This window comes from Herpailurus yagouaroundi, unplaced genomic scaffold (assembly GCF_014898765.1).
Source record: "Herpailurus yagouaroundi ecotype Mexico unplaced genomic scaffold, PumYag 77, whole genome shotgun sequence".
In the NCBI taxonomy this organism is placed as follows: domain Eukaryota; kingdom Metazoa; phylum Chordata; class Mammalia; order Carnivora; family Felidae; genus Herpailurus; species Herpailurus yagouaroundi.
In genome coordinates, this window is record NW_024412388.1 from 92,615,823 (window position 1) to 92,640,958 (window position 25,136).

General features: G+C 38.2%; 1 protein-coding gene across 2 annotated transcripts in view; it reads right to left on the reverse strand.

Annotated features, from left to right (window-relative positions):
* The window catches only part of VAV3 (vav guanine nucleotide exchange factor 3), a 271,460-nt gene that overhangs the window by 121,010 nt on the left and 125,314 nt on the right, over positions 1-25,136 (reverse strand). For both annotated transcript variants that reach the window (XM_040471158.1, XM_040471159.1), the window contains 2 exons: positions 4,119-4,220; positions 3,712-3,812 (listed from right to left, as the gene is read on the reverse strand). In XM_040471158.1, coding sequence (XP_040327092.1) covers positions 3,712-3,812; positions 4,119-4,220 — 203 coding nt within the window. The remainder of the gene's footprint in view (positions 1-3,711; positions 3,813-4,118; positions 4,221-25,136) is intronic.

Below are 25,136 nucleotides of genomic sequence, written 5' to 3' on the forward strand. Positions count from 1 at the left end.
AGTGTACTCTGTGCAAAACCTCTGCTAGCTGGGAAACACCCATACATTCTAGCTTGCCCATGTCCTCAAAATTCTACCTATTTTACCACACTCACCAAGCTCAAACTCACACTCTATGTGCAGTTACTACCTACTACAGTGCAGGAAGGGGTGGGTTCGAGAACAGGATGTCATAACTTCCAACTTTTAGAGGGCATCTCTTTGGGAGTGAGGGGGAGGACTGCTGACAGCTGTATCAGATTCCTCTTCACTCAGGATAAGCATGGCCCTTTAGTCATAGGGCTACCCACGAATGCTAATCTAGAGGCAAAACAGGGCAGCCTCCTGGGCAGGTTCTTAATAGCTCACACCACTAATTAACAGACTAGGAGCATTCAATGCCATCAGTCTCTTAGAAATCTTGAGCAGGAAAGGATAGAAAGAGAGAATAAGACACAGTTGCATAAAACAGGAAAATGCAGGACAACTTTGAATGCAAGGTAGAAAACCAAGAGAGCAAGAGAATAATGTTTAAAACTCCAAGAAGTAAATTCAGACAGAGGCTTAAAATTTTTTTCCTGCTTTTGAGTACGATGAATTCTATAAAAGAGTTTAGAGGATGATGCTACCTTTAATCAATGATATGGGTGTAAATAACCATTATCTATAATCTGCAGGGCATGAACAGCCTTATTCTTAGTTACCTTGTTTTCATACTTTTATGACTCAGTTTCCTCATCTTAAAATAAGAGATCCTGGAACTGAAGGTGTCTAAATCTTCCAGCTCTGAGACAACCCATGGGGAAAGGGCAGGCATGGTCCTGGGGACGCCTGAATTTCTCACAGCACTTCAAAGCACTGAAACCTAAACATATTTGGTAGTTACTAATTTAACCAAATTCGGAAGTGTTTTTGCTAAAAAAAAAAAAAAAAAATTAAAAAATTGGAAAATCTCTCTTAGACAAAAACCAAGCACATGATTTTACTCTGGTGGTTTACAAGGGTTAGGCACTGTGCATCTATCACATTTGGCATATATCCTCACCACGAATTCACATGACTGGGAGCATAACTCAGGGGTAAAGAACAAACTCAGGAGCTGGACTGCCTGGACTTTCTTCACTCTATTGGTTAAGCAACTAAGGCAAGATACTTATTTCTCTATGCCTCAGTTTCTCCTATGTAAGAACAGCAGCAATGCCAACTTTAAAGGATCTGTATAGGTCTAAATGAGTTGACAGCAGTGATAAAACAGTACCTGGGACTTTGTATTTATTAAAAAAAAAGATTTATTATTTTTTTTAACGTTTATTTATTTTTGAGACAGAGAGAGACAGCATGAACGGGGGAGGGTCAGAGAAAGAGGGAGACACAGAATCTGAAACAGGCTCCAGGGTCTGAGCTGTCAACACAGAGCCTGACGCGGGGCTCGAACTCACAGACCATGAGATCATGACCTGAGCCGAAGTCAGACGCTTAACTGACTGAGCCACCCAGGCGCCCCAAAAAAAGGCTTTTAAAGGCTAGGTATAATTATCCCTACCTTAGGAGGGAAGAAACAAAGACTTACGAAGGTTAAGTAAGTCACCCAGGTGGTAAGCTCTGGAGTGGGATTCAAACCAGACCAAGACCCCAGAGCTCATGGGCTTACTGCTATCACACAGAGTCTCAGTCCAGAGCTACTCAGTGAAGGGCAGAGGATGCTGCAACTGTGACAGAGGAACAAACGGGGAATGTACCACTCTTGTATCTGCCTGACCAGGAGTTCCCAACTATTTCCTATTGACTTTTTTTTTTTTTTTTTTTTTAGTAAAAGTTGAAAATTTGAAGTCCTTTAGCATCACTTATTTATATCACTTCAAAGTTTGGTGCTCGCTATTTCTTCTATCCACATTTTCTTCACATCATAAAAACAGCAGCAAAAATACAGATTAAGGCCATCCCTTTCAAAACAAACAAACAAACAAACAAACAAACAAAAACCTGACTTCTCATCACAGCACCATGGATTAAACACTGAGCTTTTATTGTGCCCAGCACTGTGTTAGTAACATCAACATTATTCCATTTGATCTTCACGAGAATCCTCTAATTTCCATTTTACAGAAGAATAAACAAAATCTCAGAATGCTTACGTAAAATTCCCAAGCTCGTGTAGGTAACAAAAGGCAGAGCGAGATTTTCAACCATTTCTGCTTGACTCTCAACTACTGCCCTATACTCTTCCAGTAGAATGCAAGAACCATGCCAACTATGAGATCATTTTATATTCCTCACAGACTGAAACTCCTAAGACAGGGCTGGGGGGTTTACAAAAACACATTAGCCTACCATGCACACATAATATGTTAACTGTCCTCAAAGAGATTAAAGGAGGGGACAAATAAGGACAGAACAACAAAAATTTAAGTGATAAGTTGTATCAGATGGTCAATTAAAGAATAACAATAATAATATATAACAGTTCTGTTATATTTTACAACTCTGTAAACTGTTTCTGACCTTCAGAAAAATTAGTGGGTACTAATCTTGTCTCTTTGTCTTAGCAGACTTTGAGCACATTGCATGAACACTCTGATCCCCATCAGAAAATGGGAGGAGCTGTTCTGAGGATTGAACAGGTACGTGCAGGAAGGACCCAGCAAAGGGCCCTAACCAGACAGGCACAGTGCAGGTGCTCACCTAACTTTGGGATCCTTCTTGCGGCTGCCCATGCCTAGCACAGAGAGCTCATGGCTCACGGGAACCTTAAAAACCATCCACCAAAGGAGCAAAGTGAGAAGAATGTGCTGTGATCTTAGTCTCTAATGGAATTCACACCTTTTCTACAACTGCCCATTTTCTGAACTCAGCTCTGAAATGAGCTATTATTCTCTGTTTCACTCTTCTTCATATTATCCAAAATAATTCAATGTCCACCTTTTCCTTTGGGAAAATCAAAGGTTGACATGGCTACCTTTTGAACTCAAGCTGTTAAAGATCCCTTTCTTCTGTTCAAAAAGTTTTACTGATTTTGAAAGGTCTTATTGATAAAACACAAGAGAAACTCAGGGGAAAAGGACAAAGAGAAAGAAGAAGAAAGAGAAAGAATAAAGAGGCCAGAAAAGAAAGAGAAGGAAGAGAGCCCAAGAGGAGCAGGGAGAGGCAAAAGGCTATTGAATGCATAATTGCCAACAGCCTTAGCAACTGGCTCATGTAAGAATCATGGAGCATTATTTTTAAAAACCAAGGGGAAAATATTTACATGAAATCCAAAGGATATATGCTCTTTGTTGAATGCTGCAAAATGACAATGTATTCGATTCATTAATTCATGAATTAGTGTGTATGATGTTTACTTCTGGCATCATTAGCATTTCTGAGCTGAATATTTAAGAGAACAAGGGAGAAATTTAAGGACTAAAGACAGAAATGAAAAATAATTTTTTGGTTTTTTATTCCACTTGTGTGCTTTGGCTTTATCTGTACAGCAGTACTGAGATTCAAGGGCTGCGCTGAATGAAATGGGTGACACGAAACCTGCCAAGGCCCCCTTGCAGTCCTCTGCCCCCCAGGTATGTATAGAAGTCACAGGAATTTCAAGCAATTTTTTCTAATTGCCTGTATAAATGATAGTTTCAAAAGCAGGTATGTCACAATAAACACATATTAAGAGTAAATTAGGCCTTAATTATGTTTATCAAGGTTTATGTCCTAATTAAGAACAGAATGACAACAATAAACATGACTTACCAGCAGAATTAACTCTGCCACAATTGTCTACTCTTCCCAAACATTCTTTGTGTGCTCTCGCGCCACATTTAAAACATAAATAGCCTTGATAAAATGTTCCTCTGAAAGATAAAATTAGAGGGTGATATGTTAAAAGGTGGTAAGTTCTGCCTACAGGAAAGCACAAGCACGAGAAAGAAACTGAGGGAACATGACACTCTGTGAAGTCTTCTTAGCCGAGGGATGGGGCCTCCTGGGGTTTGGAAGGGAGTTCCTAGGTTCAACGCTGAGGCAAGATCTATTGACTCGAAACTGTTAAGGCAATTTCCCCACTTGAGAACATTTTGGCTGGTACATTAGAAAAGTCAGAGACACTGAGCAATTATACCAGCTCCTTTAAACTGAGAAACAGGACTGGGCAAGCCTACCTCAGGAGCATCTGGCAGACTTTGCAGGATGTAACCCGACTGAAGGTGTGCATCTTGAACTCATGGAAATTGGAGTCTGCGTAGTCTGGCCTTATGTTCGATCTATAAAAAGGAAAAGAAGGAACTTCTTCAAGAAAGTTTCACAACAAAATAGCAGTCATCTAAAACCGAGATTCATCAGCATTACGTTGGGTGGAGATCTGATTCAAGCAAAAAAGCTATTAAATATGCAATGTTTTCTAAGCCAAAAGTAGGCTTTGCATTAAAATATGCACTAAAATCTGGTTGTGTGTGAAGCAGCAACATGTAAGGATTTAAGCAAACTACTCCTCCTCAGAACTGAACTTTACAGAATGGCCACACGGGTCATCCTGCGAGGAAAAACACAAAAAAACATGCTGGATGTTCATGCTGCATGACAGATTCGCTAGCCACGTCACTGAAATATAAACTAGATGGAGGGGGCAGGAGGAAAGAGAAAAGGGTGCCTCATTCCCACAGAGGCCATCTCTAGGTAAGTGGATGGTGTAATGATCTAGAAAAGTGAATAGAGTAGTTTTATAAAACTTCTTGAAACAAAACATGAGTCCGATGTTTAAAAACTTCCTCCTTAACAATTCACTTCCCATGCAATCTAAATAAAAAATAAACAAAATTATTATGTTTTATATTTTACTTCTATTTTGTGCATATGCAAAAAATACATTAAGCATACCACAAACTACCATAACTGAGGTAACATAAAAAAATAACAAAAGTGACTCTGTGCCAACACTGTGACAACCACACGATGTTCATTACACCAACCCTAACTACTCAGCCCTCATAACATCACTAATTTACAAACAAGGAAACTGAGGCTAACACTAAAATAAAGGAAACAGCAGAGTCAGACACTCCAGCCTAGGTCTGTTCTTTCTGCCCCAAAGCAACAGTACAAGGAGGAATTCAACAATATTCACCTTAATATAATTAGACTGTTGGAAAAAGTCAAACTTGGTCACTCCTAGAGGAGTTTTTTATATTATTCATAATTTATGTCACAGAAGAAAACAGAAAAATTAGAAATGGACAAGTTAAAAAGCAAATACAAATCAGAGGTACACCGGAAAGCTAAGACTGTGCTCTCCAAGATGTTACAAGCAATTTGAGAGAGTGTAGGAAAAGTTTGAGATACTGATGAGCTAGGATTTCCCCTTTTATAGAATACAGCAACTCTCCACCACACAGAGGCTTGGTGTAATGAAGCATAACACGGGCGGGAGACCAGGCATCAATCTCCGAGGTACCAGGAGAAGCCTTATGAAAAAACATTCGCAAAGGCAATTGGAGTAGCAAGCAGTGATGCAGAAGTGTCAGAGAGGTCAGCTTTCCAATCCATCTGCTGAATATGAGCGTGCTAAAAATGAAATCAAATATTAGTGCCATCTGGGATTTCTCTGCTCCATGCTTCTGGTGACCTCACTTTTTAGGAAAATGTTCTGCTGCGTGCTGAAAAGCATGGCCACTTCCATAGCGGTATTTTTGGTCTCCTGATTAAAAATTATAGTTCTTCATGAATAGACAAGTAGAGAAAAGATAAGGGCCAAGAAACAAATCTCTTCACATTGTTCAGAAAACATTTGATTCTGGCACTGGAAAGAGCATCAAACCCCATTTCCTTATGGAAGATGGCCTGTTGTTCATTTTTTTCTGAACATCAAGGTGATACAGTCATACGTGGATTGTCAAGTAACAGCTTCAGTCCTGGGAACTGGAAGAATTCATCAGGCTGGAGTTGTCATAGGTCTCCTTCGGAAACTAAGTGGGTTCCAATCAAGTAAGAATTTAATTAATTTTAGAAGCTTGCCTGGGACAGAGGTGCAACATCTTTCTCTAAGGGTCAACTCAAGTGATAGACAGTCTTTCAACCATCAGTTAATTTCAGCAACTAACCATGAAAAGCTGACTTTTCAGAAGACATAAGCTCAGAGGAGAATCACACTAAGAGGTTAAGAAGAAAAGTCTTACAATACAGAAAAAAAAATTCTAAAAATGTTGTTAACAGTAGTCGCCATAAGTGAAATGAGACTTGAAATGGTAGGGTACATGGCAGGAAAGAAACGTTGGAATTCAAATTAAAAAAAAAAAAAAAAAAACCTGTAACTGCATATTATTATTTTTTTTTAAATTTTTTTTTCAACGTTTTTTATTTATTTTTGGGACAGAGAGAGACAGAGCATGAACGGGGGAGGGGCAGAGAGAGAGGGAGACACAGAATCGGAAACAGGCTCCAGGCTCCGAGCCATCAGCCCAGAGCCTGACGCGGGGCTCGAACTCACGGACCGCGAGATCGTGACCTGGCTGAAGTCGGACGCTTAACCGACTGCGCCACCCAGGCGCCCCATGCATATTATTTTAAATTTAAAATCAAACACTCAAGAAGAGACATTAACTCTATGACCCCAAAACTGTTACTGGGGCACTATAGAATACAAAAGCATAGTTCAGTGCAGGAATCTGAAATTAGACCACCTGGGCCGAAGTCCTGACTTTCAAGTCACTAAACGCATGATCTTAGGCGAGTTAGTATGTGTAACACAGAAATACTAATAAAACCAAATTCACAAAGTGAGGTGATGTATGTAAATTACATAGGACTCTGGCCCAGAGTTAGTGTTCAATAAGTATTGGCTACCATTTATGAACTGTTGATTCCAGATTCACAAAATAATGATGTGATCAAGACAGTGCTTTATGAGTTCTAAGAATCTCTTGGTAGTCTTGGGACCAGTCCCCAGAGGATTTCCATTCTGAGAATTTCATGCAAGAAGGCCATTATATGCTCAGTGTCCTTCAAACCAGGAATCTATATACAACTATTCAAGTACAATAAGAAATGGGGTTGCCCAGGAGAGGACATGTATGAAAAAGTCCAGGGTATTGGATGAAATCATATCAAGTGTCAACTGAAGAGAGATGTCAACACACATGGACACATGGACACTGGGGCTGCAAAAACCAAAGACAGTAAGTTGGCTGGATGGGAAGAGTTGGAAAGGTATACTGGAATAGAAAAATATAGACAAACATCAGAACTATAGGTGGATAACAAAAGAAAAAAATGATCCAAAGTGGCATTTATTGCAAACCAGGCACATTAACAGACTCTTCACACCATTTTTTTACATTTACTTCTCACAAGAAACCTAGAAGGCAGAGTCATTCATTCATTTCATATTGATAAAGTACTCATCAGGTACACAGGACCTAAGGCCAGAGGAAAAGAAGGATCCTTCCACCAGGGCCCAATGAGTTAAGAGGGCAGATATAAGAGATGAGTAAGAGAGGTTGGCAGGGGCCAAGGAAAGAGGTGAGATCTTATACAGAGATTAATACCACCTTTAGTTGACAAAAAAATAATAAAAATTAAAAAAAAAAACCTCTGTGGCTACTATAAAGAGCATTCCTTGTAGTGAAGCAAGACTGAACACAGAAAGACCATACAGGTTGGGTTATCTACAGATGAGAACTGAGGATCAAATATTGGTTAGCTTACTTGTTCAGTCATGCAGCTCTACATAGAGGACGGACTCCATTTAAGTAACCTGTTTTGATACATGACAGTTTACTTATGAGAACTTGCACAGAATCTTGTAGATTTCTCAGTGAAATGTCCCCATTTCTTTTGCTTCATACATGGCCCATTATTAATACAATTAATCAGTCAATCAAATATGTACAAGGTCAGGTATACAATGCTCTCAAGCCACCTTTTAACTTGACATGCTCTCCCTAGATCATCGCCTCTTCTCACCTGGCTTCATGCTATATTAAGGACCATGTGCCTCCCCTTAGCTTGGGTCTCTTCTCCATTCTCTGAATCTGAATTTCTAGTGGCTCCTCAGGCATCTCAAATGCAACACATACAACACTCAACTCCACAACTTTCCTAACATATCGGATTCTGACCAAATTTTGATTTTAATCCATCAACATTCACTCTATCTTCTAGCCTGGAATCTTCAAAGTTGCAATGAGTTTTTCCCTTTCCCTCATACCTTCTACATATTCATTTTCCTTTAACCCCTCCTCTGCTCCAATTTCTCCTCCCCCCAAACCATAACCAATTTCTGATTTCTGACCTTAAACATACCTACTCAAAAATTCAGGTTCCATTCTTTCTCCTCACTACCTAATTCAAGCCCACAATATCTCTCAACTAAATTGTTAAAATGATCTTCTTAATTATTCCATCTCCTACTTTCTCTTCCTACTTAAGGCCACGATCCATACTATTCCCAGAATTAACCTTCAAAAATTAAAAATATGGGAGCACCTGGGTAATTCAGTCAGTTAAGCATCTAACTTTGGCTCAGGTCATGATCTCATGGTTCATGAGTTAGAGCCCCGCATGGAGCTCTCTGTTGTCAGTGCAGAGCCTGCTTCCTCTCTTTCTCTCTCTCAAAAAATAAACATTAAAAAAATAATATATCACTCCTTCCCTTGAAGACTTCTGCTGGTTACTATTGCCTATGGAGACAAATGGCATACAAAGTGTTTTATGTTCTAGCATGCCTCTTGTATGCCTCTTTTTCCCCACTCATAAGCCTCATACTAAGTTACACAGACCTTCTCACATTTCTTAAACATATTCTTCTCATCCATAATTCTGCACTTTTGTATTCCATTCATTCTGCCTAAAATGTTTCCCTCAACCTGCAGCTGTGAACCTACCTAGTTACTCATTTTTGACTAGATAAAAATGTGACTCCTTTGATAAAATCTTCTGTGAGTCCACCTGATAAAGATAATGATTATCAGGGCGCCTGGGTGGCTCAGTCGGTTGAGAGTCTGATTCTTGATTTCCGCTCAGGTCATGATCCCAGGGTCATGGGATCGAGGCCCACATCAGGCTTCCCACTGAGCATGGAGCCTGCTTAGGATTCTGTCTCTCTCTCTGTCCATCTCCCCCACTCACACATTCTCTTTCTCTCTCAAAAAAAAAAAAAAAAAAATGACCATTTCATCTGGGTTCCAAGTACTTTTCCAGCCCTCTACTATAGTACTTCATTGTATTATAACCACTTATTATGTGTTTCCTACTACCAGAAAATTATTTCTGTGTTACTCATGTTTATATTGCCAGGGCCTACTTCAGTGTCTCACATTAAATACATATTGTTGTTGAATAAATAAAGGCTACTATCTATATATTCAATATTTACCACTTAAAGAGGAAAGAGCTAAAATAAAAAGCATACTTACTATCCCTAGAAAACCATCCATTGAGTTAAAGAAACAAAAACACACATCCATGAAATACTCAAAATATATAACTAAAGACAAAGGAAATAAAAAGAGATCAATTAGTGGCTACACTGGAGCAAGTCAGAAGAATAAGCAGTGCTTGGTAGATGAAAAGGGGAAAGTGACCCACGTTTGGGGGAAAAACAAGATTGAAAGTTCAGAAATGAGTATCAGGTGTTCACAGAATGGTGGATCGGTCAGGTTTACTACAGCATCTGTGACACCAACATGGTTAATTTTTTTTTTTTAATTTATATATGAAATTTATTGTCAAATTGGTTTCCATACAACACCCAGTGCTCATCCCAAAAGGTGCCCTCCTCAATACCCATCACCCACCCTCTCCTCCCTCCCACCCCCCATCAACCCTTAGTTTGCTCTCAGTTCTCAACAGTCTCTTATGCTTTGGCTCTCTCCCACTCTAACCTCTTTTTTTTTTTTTTTCCTTCCCCTCCCCCATGGGTTCCTGTTAAGTTTCTCAGGACCAACATGGTTAATTTTATGTGTCAGCTTGACTGGCCATTGGATACACAGATTTTTGGTCAAACATTTTTCCAAGTGTTTCTGTAAGAATGTTTTTGGATGAGCTTAACATTTAAAATGGGAAACTGAGCATTATCTTCAAGACATGTACTTACACCACACCTCTTTTTAAATAACATTTTAAAATACAATAATTTATCTCATGAATAGAAGAACCAAAAAATGCCCGGGATCATCTCAACAGATGCCAAAAAAAGACATTTAATAAAATGTACCATGTACTTCTGATTAAATTCTAAATAAATTAGATGCTGAGGGATACTTCCTTATAACATAATAAAGCATATCAAGCTAAAGACAATAAAAAAACGTATTTAATTTTAAACGCTATCACTATCCTATTGAAGTTAAGCAAAGTTTGCTGATGTCAATTATATTATTCAACATTGCTCTTGAAGATCTGATCAATGTAATATGACAAAAATAAATTTGGAGGGATATTGTAAAAAAAAAAAAAAAAACCACACACAGAATTATCATTTGGAGAGGACATTGTTGGGACAACTGGGAAACACCACAAGAAGAAATGCAAACTAATGAAACTAAGAAGCAGAAAAGACACATCAGTGGTATCTGGAAAAATGCATCTCTAAGCTTCCAACGTTCCCTAGCAGTGAAATGCAGGGACATGTGGGTTGTGTTTTCACACAGTAGAATTCCTTGAGACTCAAAGTTCAAGGATTTTTTCAGAGGCTGGTCACACACTCTGCCATCATGATCAGCCACAATCATTAAAAACCCCCAGAAGGAAAGGAGATGTTCACCATAAATCACATGGTGAAAAAAAAAAAAAAAAAAAAGAATGTAGGTAGGCTAGCACAGTGAAATTCAGTACCCTTGGCACACCAGATAACCTTACCACTTGGCACCACAGGGCACATTTCAAAACCTAAGTTCTCAGGTGGCAGCCAAGGGACAGCCAGGTAAGCAGACCCTTAAAACGACAGCAAACCCAAGCCTGCTGAGGTAACTCTGCGTGAAAACATCCAAGAAAAATCCTAGCATGAAATGTTCAGGCTCTATAATAATAAAATTTAAAAATTAACTGAGGAAAATAAAAGTATTCAAGCAAATAAAAGCTGCATAACCCAAGTGCTGAAAAAGAAGCTTGCATATTATAAACACACAATCTCTCAATTTATAAAGTTAAAACAATTCCTTTCCCCCAAACCAGCGCGCGCGCGCGCACACACACACACATTTTTTCACTTGAGAAACGATTATAAAGTTCAACGGGGAGAATAAACGTGTGAGGGTGATCAGGAAGATTTTAAAACCAAGACAAATTATTGTAGGCAAGTATGTGGGAAGTAATCTAAGAGACACTAAAATGTTTTTTAAAGGTTTGTTATTTATTTAGGGTGGGGCGCCTAGGTGACTCAGTTGGTTAAGCCTCTGACTTCAGCCTAGGTCATAATCTCGCCATTCTGAGTTTGAGCCCTGCATCAGGCTCTGTGTCGACAGCTCAGAGCCTGGAACCTGCTTTGGATTCTGTGTCTCCCTCTCTCTCTCTCTCTCTCTGCCCCTCCCCTCTGTCTTGCACTCTTGCACTCTGTCTCTCTCTCAAAAGTAAACATTAAAAAAATAATAAATAAAATAAAATAATAAAATAATAAAATTAAATTAAAAAATGAAATAAAAATAAAAAAAATAAAATAAAATAAAATAAAATAATAAAATAAAATAAAATAAAATAAAATAAAATAAAATAAAATAAAATAAAGGTTTGTCATTAGGGATGGCTGAGTTCAGGTCATGATCTCATGCTTCGGTTGACAGGGTCAAGCCCCACTTTGGACTTTGCGCTGATGGTGCAGAGCCTGCTTAGGTTTCTCTCTCTCCCTCTCTCTGTCTCTCTTTCTCTGCCCCACCCCTGCTCTCACTCTCTCTCGCAAAATAAATGAACATTAAAAAAAATACCTTATTAAAAAAATAAAGGGATGTTCTTAAATTTGTATGGAATTGACAACAAGACAAACAGAAAGACCAATAATACAGAAGACAGTCTTGGTGGGGATCAAGCATGTGAACACACTTGCTATGTGATTTTTGTGACAGTTTGTTCATTTATTTGCCTACTCAAAAAAATTAAAAACTTATTAAATACATAATATGTGCTAGGCAGTGGGGTAGAGTGATGAGAAGAAACAAGTCCAGTTTGTGCTTGTTTGGTATTGATGGGGAAAATAAGTATCTAAATAATTCCATCAACAACTATGAAACTAGAGGTGTGCCAAAGATAGTGTTAGGAAAACTTAACAGCTTGGAATGTGACCTTGTGAACAGATTACTACAGAAGGCTTTCCTACAGAAACAATGCTTGCACTGAGATCTAAAGATAATCAATTCAGTAGGTGAAAGGAATAATGTGCTGGACAAAAAAAACACATTATAAATATATTTTAGAAAATGCATTCCCAGCTTTTTGAACAGATTAAGGAAATTACATTTCTACTACCTATTTTATAATGATATAAATTTTAAAGACTGATGTCATTTATTTAACAAATATGTATTACCTATGACATGCCATGAACACCGCCAGCAATAAGGAATAAGACGGACAACATTGCTGCCGTCATACAGCTTATTTCTACATTTGGATGTAAATTTTAGGCGGAAACTTGAAATTCTTTTTAAGAAAACAACAAAAACACAAAAGCAATTGAAAAAATATTGATGACTACGTAATCTTTAAATGTAAAAAAAAATGGCTGTATTTATTTTTAAAAACCAGAATTTTCCTTGAATCAAAAACAATTAAAAAAACAAAGTAGGAAAGTATCTCTAATATGTATAGTAAAGGATTAATGTCCTTGCAATATATAAGTGTTCTTGAAAACGTATGAGGAAAAAAAAATGAATGGGGCGCCTGGGTGGCTCTGTCGGTTAAGCATCCGACTTTGGCTCAGGTCAGGATCCTGCAGTTTGTGGGTTTGAGCGCTGCCTCGGGCTCCATGCTGACAGCTGAGAACCTGGAGCCTGCTGCAGAGTCTGTGTCTCCCTCTCTCTCTGCCTCTCCTCTGTTCACGCTCTATCAAAATAAACATTTAAAAAAATGTTTTAAAAGAAAAATGAACACCCTAATTGAAAAATTAGCAAAAAAATTAACAGGGGAGTTTATTAAAAAAGAAACAAAACAATCAAACACATAAAACATGTTTGAGCTACTAGTAACCAAAAGAAATGCAGATTTAAATAAGATACCATTTCACGTATCAAACTGGCAAAAAAAGACAAAGATAAAAGAAAACACATAATACTTAGTGCAGATGAAGCTACAGAATATCCAAAGATTAACCTTAAAAATTTACTAACCCTTTGGCATAAATTTCTATTTATTAGACATAATCATGGAGCATTCATTATAACATTTTTAATAATTAAAAATGGAATTGATTTAATTAAAAAATAAGGAAACAGGGAAATTATAGCACATCTATGCAACCGAATACCGTACAACAATCAGAAATGAAAACGTGAACATACATACTAGCCAAGAAAAGTATCTGCAATATACTGTAGGAAAATAACTTGTTACTAAACAGTATCCATAACTGTGATTAACATAACACTTAACTACTTGCTAACATACCTATGTGAAAATGAGAAAAAGAGGTAAAGGCATTATGCATGATTTTTTTAAAAGTTATCTGTGTTTTCCAAAGTTTCTACAGTGAACATGCATTATTCAAGTTATTCTTTACATCTACCCTTTTTTGAAATGAAAAGAACAACAGAAATAACCACAACAATATGTACAAGCAAGCTGACTAAAGTACACAGATAATATGTCACTGAACAGGATCTGAGGCAAAGATGTGTCGCAAAGCCTCTGCTCTTAATCACTATGCTAAAAATATCACAAGGCAATTAAAAAGCAAAGACAAACAGAATTGTTTGCAACATATGTGAACATATTCTTGGTATAAAAGGAGCCATTACAAATCAATGATACTATAATGATAAATTTGACCCATCGAAAACTTGGCAAAGGATACAACCAGGAAATTCATAAAGAAAAACAACTGATTGAGAAGCCTGTTCAGGCTTCAATCAGTTTTTCTTTATGAAAATGTAAATGTAGAGCTATGGATGCTCTGGAACATGGGAAGGCTACAGCAAACACATTGTTTAGAACAGTCATTCCTGGACACTAATTGCTTTGCTCTTCCCTTCTTGCCACACCACCCCCTCCCCTCCTTAGGGATATGATTTTTGTGAGGCTACTTTCAGCCTATGAACCAACAGAGCTCATCATCTGTAAATATTTCCTTAAATGGAAGTATACATACTGTTAGGGCTTCAAAATGGCAGGCTAGCCCCAAGTATAAAAGCATAGCACTACAGCAGGAATTGCATTTTCTGGAAGAGGCAAGATGTTGCCCCATGAACTCCTGCAGACACAGTGACTGGCAGTTGTAGGCCCAGGAAAAGCTAGCTGAGTCGCATTTGTTCCTGCTCTATTTGCTATCAGTCACATCTTCTATCCCTGACTAATTAAACAGGATTCTATCCAAATTTCTTGAGTGTGGGGTTGGGGGGAGGAGGGTGAGATGTATTTTTTTTCTTGCTAATACATCACCCACTAGAAAACCCTGGTTTGCAAAACAGTAAAAATTAAAACATTTTGTTTATAATAGTGAATACCTGTAAACAAACTAAATATCCAATGATGAGGTATTGGGAAAATATATTGTGGTACCTCCACATAATGGAAGAATAATCAGCCATTTAATTGTATTCAAGAAGAGGTTTTACAAGAAAATACAAGTATAAAGGTATACTGTAAACAATACATATGTACATATGTGTATTTCTGTTACTATAGAGAGTATAACACAGAAAAAGAGAAATTAGGACCATTTTAGAGTCTCATAGCATCACATAATGTTCCTTCACTGTACTTGTTTACAATATCAATTTTTACATTTATTGAATGATTATTTTATTAATGTTTCTCTTCCCCCAAATAATATAAGCTCCATGAGGCCGGGGCTCCACCAAATTGATTTAATCACTGTATCCCTAGCATCATACATGGCACCTAGCATAAACAGGCATTTAACAAATGCGTTAAAGTTTAATGGAGGACAAAAGAAGATTAAAGATATAAGTGCAAAATGAAGTTGGTGTATAAAATATATTCCAAGATCCAACCTATTGTTAAATACAGGTTACAAATTTAGTGCCAAACTTCCCAGAAACCAAAGCAAAGAGGAAAATAGGATAGCTTCTAAGATAAGTACACATATTTTCCTGGCACTACAGTAAAAGAAAAATCGCACTGATAGGTTTTCATAAAAGGGGTTTTCATAGAAGTGTGGTATGTAGCCAATGTCTCCAACAACATCCTTATACACACAAGTGTGCACCTGCCACTTCCACCTCTTCTTCCTATGAGCCCAGGTCATCATTCTAAAGTACAGCTCAGCAAAAGCAATTCTATGGGGGCATCTTTCAGAACGTATTCCATCACATACCATCACTTAAAACAGTCCTCATCTCGCCTGAAGTCAGATATCAAGCTTTGGCTAGTCAAATATATTTCCAATATAACAATTACTAATTCTAAACATACGAAAATTATCTATAGAGAAGGCAAGCATTTGTGCCAAAACTTGAAATACTAGATCTAGAGGTACCAGTCCTTATAATTTAGAAGAAATTTCCATAACAAATACAAGGCTGTTACTATCTTAACTGATATTAGCTTTTGCAACTCATTTCTCCAATGAGGACTGAAGATAGATCAGAAAATGCACAAATCCCACAGCTCAAAAGAGACCTAAAGTTGTATCAAATAGAGACCCCATTCCCCATTTAGTCCCCATGATGCAGGACAGATCACCAAGCTAGCTGGAAAATGGATCTAATTTAGGTTTTGGTATACTTTGAGATTTACCAACTAAAGAATATTAAGAATATGAGAACAGCATATCCAGGTTGTTTTTGTAATGTCTCAAGTGATTCTGAATTTTCCAGTTCTAAAAAGGCATACTTAGAAGTCCTGGCAAAATATCAAAATATGATCATTTTATTACCTCAATGTAGGCTTTCCTATAAGACACCATTTTAAGAATTTCATTAAATTATGGGTTTTCCTTTCTTTTGTTACCGTGAAAATTTTCAGAATATCCTATATTGTCAACTATCATATATTGTGAAAGTAAATCCACCAAATAGCTAATAGATAAGTACAAAGAAACTTATTTACACAATCTTTCAGTAAACAATACTAAATCCTTGTTTTTTCATAATTTGTTCACTCAACACCACAGCATACTAATTACACTGCTAGCTATTGGAAAGGGCAATAAAATAAAAAACAAACAGGTTCTCCAAAAACCAAGTTAAAAAAATAGAGTTCAGAAGGGACACCTTCACCTATTCCTAAGGTTTCAGAAAAGAGAAATTTATAAATCACATCCAAATCTCATTCTTTATATTCCAAATCACGTACAGTCTTTTATCTAGGGAAATGAATAGTTTCAAATACCAATAAATAGTCTTATCTATTATATAGTGCACTTTTTTATTTCATTCAATGTTGACTTTATAGTAATTTTAAATATACATCCATCACTGAATTTGTGACATCTCAAGGAAAATATTGAACGAAATGTAAAGTCAGTTAAATCTATAATACGTTCAAAGTAGAAAAAATGTCAGACTACAAGTAATTTGGGTCTTTGTTGCAAACTTGATGTGTGGCTTTTGGCATATAACATCTTTCTATTTTTAGTCTCTTTGCTAATCAAAGAATTGTATCTGTCATCCTTGCTACAGAAGGCCATGTGGGAGAAGGAAGGAGGATCACCAATTGTTGGTACCTATTCTATCATTCAGATTTGTCCTGAAAATAAAACATATATATACATATCATATTAACTTTTATTTATTAAATGAAAAGCATTATACAAATGCTGGATGGTACATCTATTCTTACTGTTATCGTTGGCTTAAATGACAACTAAGTAGTGGAAAACCCAAAGGCCTCATAAACGCAGAAGAAAATCATGACCTACCCACACATATCCTGAATCAATGGAAATAAAGATTTTCTTGTAGTAGACATTTAATAGGCATATTAAAATTTATTTATTTAGTCATACATTCAACACATTAATTGAGTGCGTATTATATGCTAGTCACTTTCTAGAGCTGGGAATAGAACAGTGAATTTATCCACCCAGTCACAGCTCTCCAGTTAATCTGGATTATCTTGCTTTAATTCTTCCATTAAAATATACTGTTTATACTCTTGATACTGAGTGAGTGAGAAAGGGAAAGAGAGAGGGGCCTACAGGCAGAGAGACTCTCAATTTTCAGGATTAAACACCAAGACATGTCCCACTGTGTTAGGTATTCTATGTAAGGGATAGGTTTTAGGGAATTTGGATTTTCTCATTCTCTGGTCCAATAAATCTGTACCCTAAATTCAAACACTGAAGATAAAATGAATTAGGAGTACTGAGTTGGCATGGTGAATTTAAGTTCTTGTAGCACATTCTAAATTGTGGCTGATAATATGAAGTTTGCTGGTGAATTAATGTGTTTTGTAAGCATACGGAAATGGAGATGCTATTGCTCCAAAGCAATACTGGGGAACAATAGAAGGAAATCTGAAAGATAATCTGACAAGCCTCATAGGGATTTCCTTTTCAAATTCTGTGATGATTATAGATGAAAACACCTTTTTTAATCATTTTAACTTTGCATTTCAAGTCTATGTTTTATACTAAACTCCACACACAAGTGTAAATTGAGCAGGATTTCAGTATAAATTAGGCATGAATTGAAGCTAGGATCTTTTATCAAAACCAAAACCTACACTCCACAAAAGTACTTTAAAACATTAAATATACTTATTAGAGGGAAAGGCATATTCATTATTAACACTACCGTGACAAAACAGATGACTGATAAAGGTTTTTAAGGTGGTTTGGTCTATTCTAGGCCCTGTGGAACTTCTGCATCATGAAGATGCCTGTCCTCTACCAGCTTGCCATAAAGACTCATGCATGCCATACTCACTCATGCCATACTCACTCACTTGCCATAAAGACTCTCACATGGACAACTTGTGCAGGAGGGAAGAACTTGCACAGCACTTGGAGAATTATGTGAAAGCAGTCACAGAACAGCTTTGGGAGAAAAACACAAGAACTGGAGATAGGAGGACAGGTGGCTCATCAGAGTCCCCATTTCAGAGCAGGTGCAAGGAAAACTTTTATTAAAGTAGGAGAGAAGGGATTGGTGTTCAAAGTATAAGCTGGGTAGAGTAAGGACTTGTTCAGGTGAACAGCTTGACAGTTGATGCCCCAAATTCTAGGGTGGACAAGAAAATCATTGATGGGTTCATGCTTCTAGACCAAATTTAGGCACCAAGAATTGAATCAGGGCACATGAAAACAGAAAGGTAACAAAAGTTATATAGATCTCGATGGGGGTGGGGGAGTGTACATTCAGTAGAATAACTAAAGAAAGATGATCTCAAGGTATGGGCTGCTGCTGTGTGTCCTTCCTTGTATTAAAGAACTTTCTGGAGCAGATCAGGGGCTACTGAGGCTGACAGATTAGAACCACATGGCCAATGACCTTTGCTAAGGTCTAGGACCTCGGGAAATGATTCAGCGTTCAAACTGGAAACAATGGATAAGTAGCACTGAGAAGGCAAGGCACTCCATTGTTGGGAACTAGTGCAGGATTAGCAGAATCAGAAAAAGGCTGGATAGGTAAGGAAAACAGAGGCTCCAGAGGGCAGCAAACACACTTGACCTTCAAGGAGAGAAACAAAATGGAAGCTGTGCTCTCCCCTTACAGCAGATGGGGAAACAGAAACACAAACGCATGGCTCTCCCCACAAGGGAAAACACAATGCTGCCCCTAATGGTATCAAGGTGACCTTCCAGGGAGGAAAAAAACTCATGCTTCTTCAGTCTATCCCCAAGACTGAAGAAAATCTGATGATGCCTTGACATCAAACAACACAAAATAATCAGGAAACCCAAGTAAACTCCTGGCTTCCTCCAGCCACAGAATGGCTGAGGGCTGCCCTTCACTACTACTTTACATCTCCAAGTATTTGGGTGATAGAATTTCCCAAATATTTCTGCAGAAAATGAATCCAAGCCTGCTATTACTCTCTGGGTGTCCCAAAGAACAGATAGCAAGAGGGACACAGTGTTTTCTGTGGAGTCAGTTGTGCTTAAGAGTTATCAGAATATGCAGAACGGCCCAAACACAGCCTCATTCTCCACCGTGAAGTATTAGATTGATCCTCTATTCCTGCCTTTGTGCTGAATTTTGGTTTCCCCCTGCTCCCTTCAAAACTAATTACATTAGAGAAACTCAGGGTAAAATATTCTGCAAAGCACACTTTTCTCACTATTCTTGTCAATGAACTTCAAATTGTACTGTGATTTGGGATTCTCTGTCCTACAGTCTCTATCCATTTTGAAATAATTTAAACTCCCAAATGAGGCCAAAGGCATACAGAACAGTGAAACTCAAGTAGCTACTCCTAAAACAAAAATTCAAACAGTCTCACTGGCTTGAAATAGACACATGTGCCAGTCTACCTCAAAAACAAAAACAAAAAACACACAATCACCCTCAAAAAATATCAAGTCACTCCAGCAAATGGAGGCATCTCAAAAAAACATCTGAGCACCTTCCATGCTCTAACCAATGTGTAATAAATATACAATGAAATCCTGACCTTAAAGAGTTGTTTTGTGAGGGAAAGGGGACCTGCTTGAATATACAGTCTTCCAGGGGCGCCTGGGTGGCACAGTCGGTTAAGCGTCCGACTTCAGCCAGGTCACGATCTCGCGGTCCGGGAGTTCGAGCCCCGCGTCAGGCTCTGGGCTGATGGCTCAGAGCCTGGAGCCTGTTTCCGATTCTGTGTCTCCCTCTCTCTCTGCCCCTCCCCCATTCATGCTCTGTCTCTCTCTGTCCCAAAAATAAATAAACGTTGAAAAAAAAAATTAAAAAAAAAAAAAAGAATATACAGTCTTCCAAACCCCAATGCTAGGTGAGGCCAGGGGTGAACAGCAGCATGAGGCACACCATCCTCCTTTACAAGTCCCTCCCATGGGCCTTGCTTCCCTTCTAGTCACAAGCATCACGGGCCTAAATTACTGCCACAGCCTGTGGGCTCAGCCCGACTTATGCCTACGCCCTCAGGGTTCTCTTTCCATGCAGTCTAGGAAAGGGAAGCTATAATCATCACCTAAGCTCCCAGTGAGTTCTCCACCATTCGCAACCATCCTCCACATGCACTCCTGTTTCTTCTGTCAGCTTACAACTGGGTTCTCTCTCTGAGCCAAGTCCTTCAGATTGCCAGGTCAGTTAAGATAGGTAACTTGGTTCAATTTCCTTATATTCTCACAGATTGTGTTTTGGCCTCGTGCATGAAAGTCTGTGGATGGCTCCCAGCCACAGCACAGCAACTCTGGCCAGAACCCTGGGCCTGCATTCATCTGGGAGGAGAAACTAAAACTGTTAGTATCAGCAACTTCTAAGTCCTTAAGATCTCTGGAGAATCGTGACACTTGCTTTATTCATATTTTCTCATTCAACATCACAACAACTCAATGAAATAAACATTATCATCTCCATTTGCAGATTAGGAAACTGAGGCTCAGAGAGCTTAAAGTTTGAGAGTCACCTAACTAAAAAATTTAAGTGTCATGATTCAAATGTTGTCTATTGATTTCCAAAATTAATGCTTCTAACTTTTATCTTCTATGATCCTGAGTTTAACAGAAAAGAGAAAATCTTTAGGGGTCTTGGTTTTGGGGAACTTCCATCTGGCCCATGCCAGGATAATGATCAGAAGAGCAGCCCTAGCACATGGGGATGGTCCACAGCAGGGCATGGTCACATAAAAACCAGTGAGTTCAGAGCTCCAACCCCAGGATGTCCTCATTCTCACCATCCCTTTCCCTGTCCAATGCCAACTCCCAGAAAGAGGCATTCAGTATCACAAGGGGTCTCAGGGTAATGTTTAGCTTGGGAGCTGAAGCTACATCAGACTACAGGGCACACAGCAGCTTCATGGACCAGCTGATAACTTAGTAGACCCAACTCATCCTTGAACCAGAGGGCACACTTGTACAACATTGCTGTCAGCCACAGTGTACGACAGGCTTGTTCCTTCCCAACCCCCAAAACAATTTGCGATCTTCCATTTTTCCATATTCATTAGTGGCGCCACCACGTTTTCAATGTTGTAAAGAAAGAACCCAGACAATATCTGGGGCACCTGGGTGGCTCAGTCAGTTAAGCACACAACTCTGGCTCAGGTCATGATCTCATGGTTTATGGGTTTGAGCCTCGTGTTGGGCTCTGCTGACAGCTCAGAGAATGGAGCCTGTTTCAGATTCTGTGCCTCCCTCCCTCTCTCTCTTTCTCTGCCCATCCCCTGCTTATGTGCACTCTCTCTCTCTCAAAAATAAACATTAAAAAAAAAGTAGCAAAACAATATCAACATGGAGCTGATATAAAAGTTTAATAAGTGAATACACACAAAAAAACCCTGCACTGTGCCTGATACATGATAATACAGAATAAATGTTAGATAGTATTACTTTATTTAAATGTTGTAACATTTAAATACTGTAAAGTAGATATTATGTCTCCACTTTGTGATGTCCTAAATGAGGCTTAGAAAAGGAAGTTCAGCAACTTGCCCCAGCTCATGAAGCTATTAACGGGCGGAGCTCTGATTTGACTCTTTACAACCCAGAACTAAGGAGTTTGAAAATTATTATGTGGGTTATGAAGAGCAACAGAAACATTTCAAATGGGAAAATTATATCTCTAACTATAGTATCCCATCATAAGCTCAAGAGGCCCATTTATTCAAGGTATTTTAAAATGTTCATTTTGGTCTCAGCTTTAAACCATTGTCCCTGGTCATGACTATTCCTCCTTATTCCCACAAATCCAAATCCTATCCATCCCTTAGCTTAGGCTCCATGCTTTGAGACCTTCCCAGATCACTGTAGCCCCTATAATCTTCTTTTCTCTAAAATTACATGGCACTTCCTCTTACATTGTTACTCAGTTTCTCCAGTCATTCTTTTATATGAACAGTATTTATTAAATGCCAAACATACATCAAGCACTGTGCTGGGGGTGGGAAGCATGGCCCCTGCCCTTAAGCTCCTTTCAATTTAGGATGAAGACACACAAAGAAGTAAAGTGTTCCCCAAAGGTATAAGATACAGTGGAGAATAAAGAAGAGATTGGTCAATCCTATAGTATAGGCTGAAGGGAGGCAGGGCATGAGGGTGTGAAAAGAGAGCACCTGTCTTGGATCTGAGTCTTGAAAGATGAAAAGCTGTTCCCTTGTCGACCTCAGGAGAGGACAGGTCTCAGGCGAGTAAAGGACACTGTGATCGAAGGTCCAGAGGAATAAAGCAGGGTGGCATGTGCTGGCAGCCTGCAGGAGTTCAGTCTGGTTGCAGCACTCGAGTTATAGGCATGGGCTGGACTGTAGATGCTCCTTGCATGTGCTCTAGGAGTCTGATCTTTTCTGTGGGCAGGGAGTGACCACATAAGGCCTGTGTGCACATAGCCAGATTATGTTGGCACGTTGGAAGGAAAACTCTGGCAGCTCTGTCATAGAAAGGGTGAGACTAGAGCCAGGGAGATGGCTTCAGAGAGGCTAACAGTGCCCAAGTGGAGAGGCTAACAGAAGCCCAAAAATAAATTATGAAGACTTTGTATTTCCCTTCTTGATTCCACATAACTGGTGTCACCACTGGGCAGGGTCTTAGCCTCACAAGTGGTCATCTGAATCAAGGACTAACGATACTTCAATTGAACTTTCCTTAAAAATGACGAATGATAAATGGGAGCCTGCAATATAATGTGAAGAAAAAGTGGGGAGGTTAACAAGCCACTCATGGCTTACGGACTTCAGACCAAACTTTAAAAACGCTGGTCATGCTGGGTAAATTTCAATAGCTAATCAGAGCCTGCTTCTTGGGTTTCCTGTGCAACTCTTTGGCTATAAAGGAATACTCTCACTCAATGATAATTTTATTGACACGCTCTTCCTTTCCCTTATAGCAACACGACAACCATATTGTCCTGGGGAAGTATGTACTTTCAAATAGCAATTCTGATTAGATGAAGGCAAACACAAAAGTCATTTGAATTTAGGTTATTGCTGGACCAAAAAAACCCTCTAATGAAAGATTTTAATATATGCTATCAATATCCCTATCTCAAATAAATGATGATTTGTGACAGTCTACCTTCAGGGCTGTTGGAAAAAAATCAATGATCTTTTTAAAATTTGAGCTCTGATATTTGCAAAGTGCTTTTGGTTCAGATGAGGAAAAGCACTAGAGGAGTACATAAATAGATAAATAAATCAATCTATTAAAAAAAAAATTGCTCACAGAAGATAAACAAATCACCCCAAAGCAGAATTTTATTAAACTCTACTTAGGTCTGATCTTCACACAAAGCTATAATTCTCCCAGAAAGTCTCTCTGTGCTTTGACTGCAGGTACTGTGCAGATACTTTTCATGGAGCAGTGCTGACCACTAATGGCCGGTTAGCTCATTTTGGTTTTCCCAATCATGTCTCAGAACTGTCTCTGAAGAAGTCATTGATTAAAGTAATCAATCAATTCTCCACTCAATAATGCTCTGGCTTCTTCTGCTTTTAATATCAAAAAGCACGAAAAACTAGTAGTAATCAAGTTTCCTGGATCACACTCTATCTGTGCTTTTTGATCAAAGGTTCATAGATAATTTCTTTGGCTTTAAAAGATGATGTGTTCTACTGAATGAGCATAGACTATCAATCTCATTTCTTTATTAATTTTGAATGTAAGCAATGCCTTCATTTATAATTAAACTAAGTTAATTTTGAGTATTACTTTATCACCGCTGTATTTCCACAGAAGGAATAAGTCCTACTTACTGAATTTTCCTGATGGTTTATAGACTAGATACACAGAATTTAAAGCATATCATCACCTTTAGGGCATGAAACATTCATCTTCCCAAAGGGATCACACTATCATCATCTAGTATGTACATACACATACACACACACACACACACACACACACACACACACACACACAGTAATACCTATTTTTGTGAACCAAAAGAGAACAAGCACAAGAAAAAAAAATGTCATAACTGTTGGGTAGAAATAAAAGATGATGAGAGTACACTATTAATATTGTATCACATTGAGCTTCCACTCCTCCCCCATGTTCTTTATCCATTCAACAAGTCTTCAACATATTCAAGAAATAGGCTGCACAGAGTCCTACACAAGAGCAGAATTCTTAGTGATGTCAGAAAAGAATAGATCACAAATATTTTTAAACCCTCTCTTTAAGATGAATGAAGTTCTAGAGAAAAAAAGAGGATCTTTGCCTTGCCTGGGTCCTCCGGCCATGTTGGTGGTAGAACTTGGGTCCTTCCTTACCAGTTTTCTGGTTGTCCAGCACTCGGTGAACTCCACTAAGTTGTCTTTTCCATTTGTTCTCCTTTTCTGTTTTTTGGATGCTGAATATGATCTCCACTATCAAATCTCAGAATCTTTAAACCTTCATTACTATTCATCACTAACATTATTCTCAGCTGTCTTACCTTTCCTCAAAATTATCAAAAATATTACTAAAGCATAAATTAATCATTAGGCATTTAACCTCCAAACACCTTTCTGAAACTAGGCTTATTGGTAATTTTACATAAGTGTGAATTCTCACTTTCCAAATAAATTTAAAAACCAACTGCAAATAGTCTACTAATAAACATTTAAAATTAATATTTGACTATTCCCCAACCAGTCAGGTATTCAGATTGTCAACCTATCTAGTACATTCAAAATGGCCAGCGAGCCATATTTTAAATTAAACATAAGCCCATGGGATTTTAGCTTTTGTGGGCTTTGCACATTTAGACTTGTGTCAATATCAAGAGTCAATACAAACCTAATACTAAAACACTCAATCTCTTATGTTGAAATTTTATAAAGCCAAGGATTCTCTTAAAGCATCAATACCTTTTAGAGTCATTTTTAAACCCCCAAATAAACTCAGTCTAAGGGGAGTTTCATTATAATTGAATATGGAATTGCAAGTTAGACTGGGCAACACATTAAACAATTAAACAAGCAAGAAGTTTAATTAAATTTCTAAT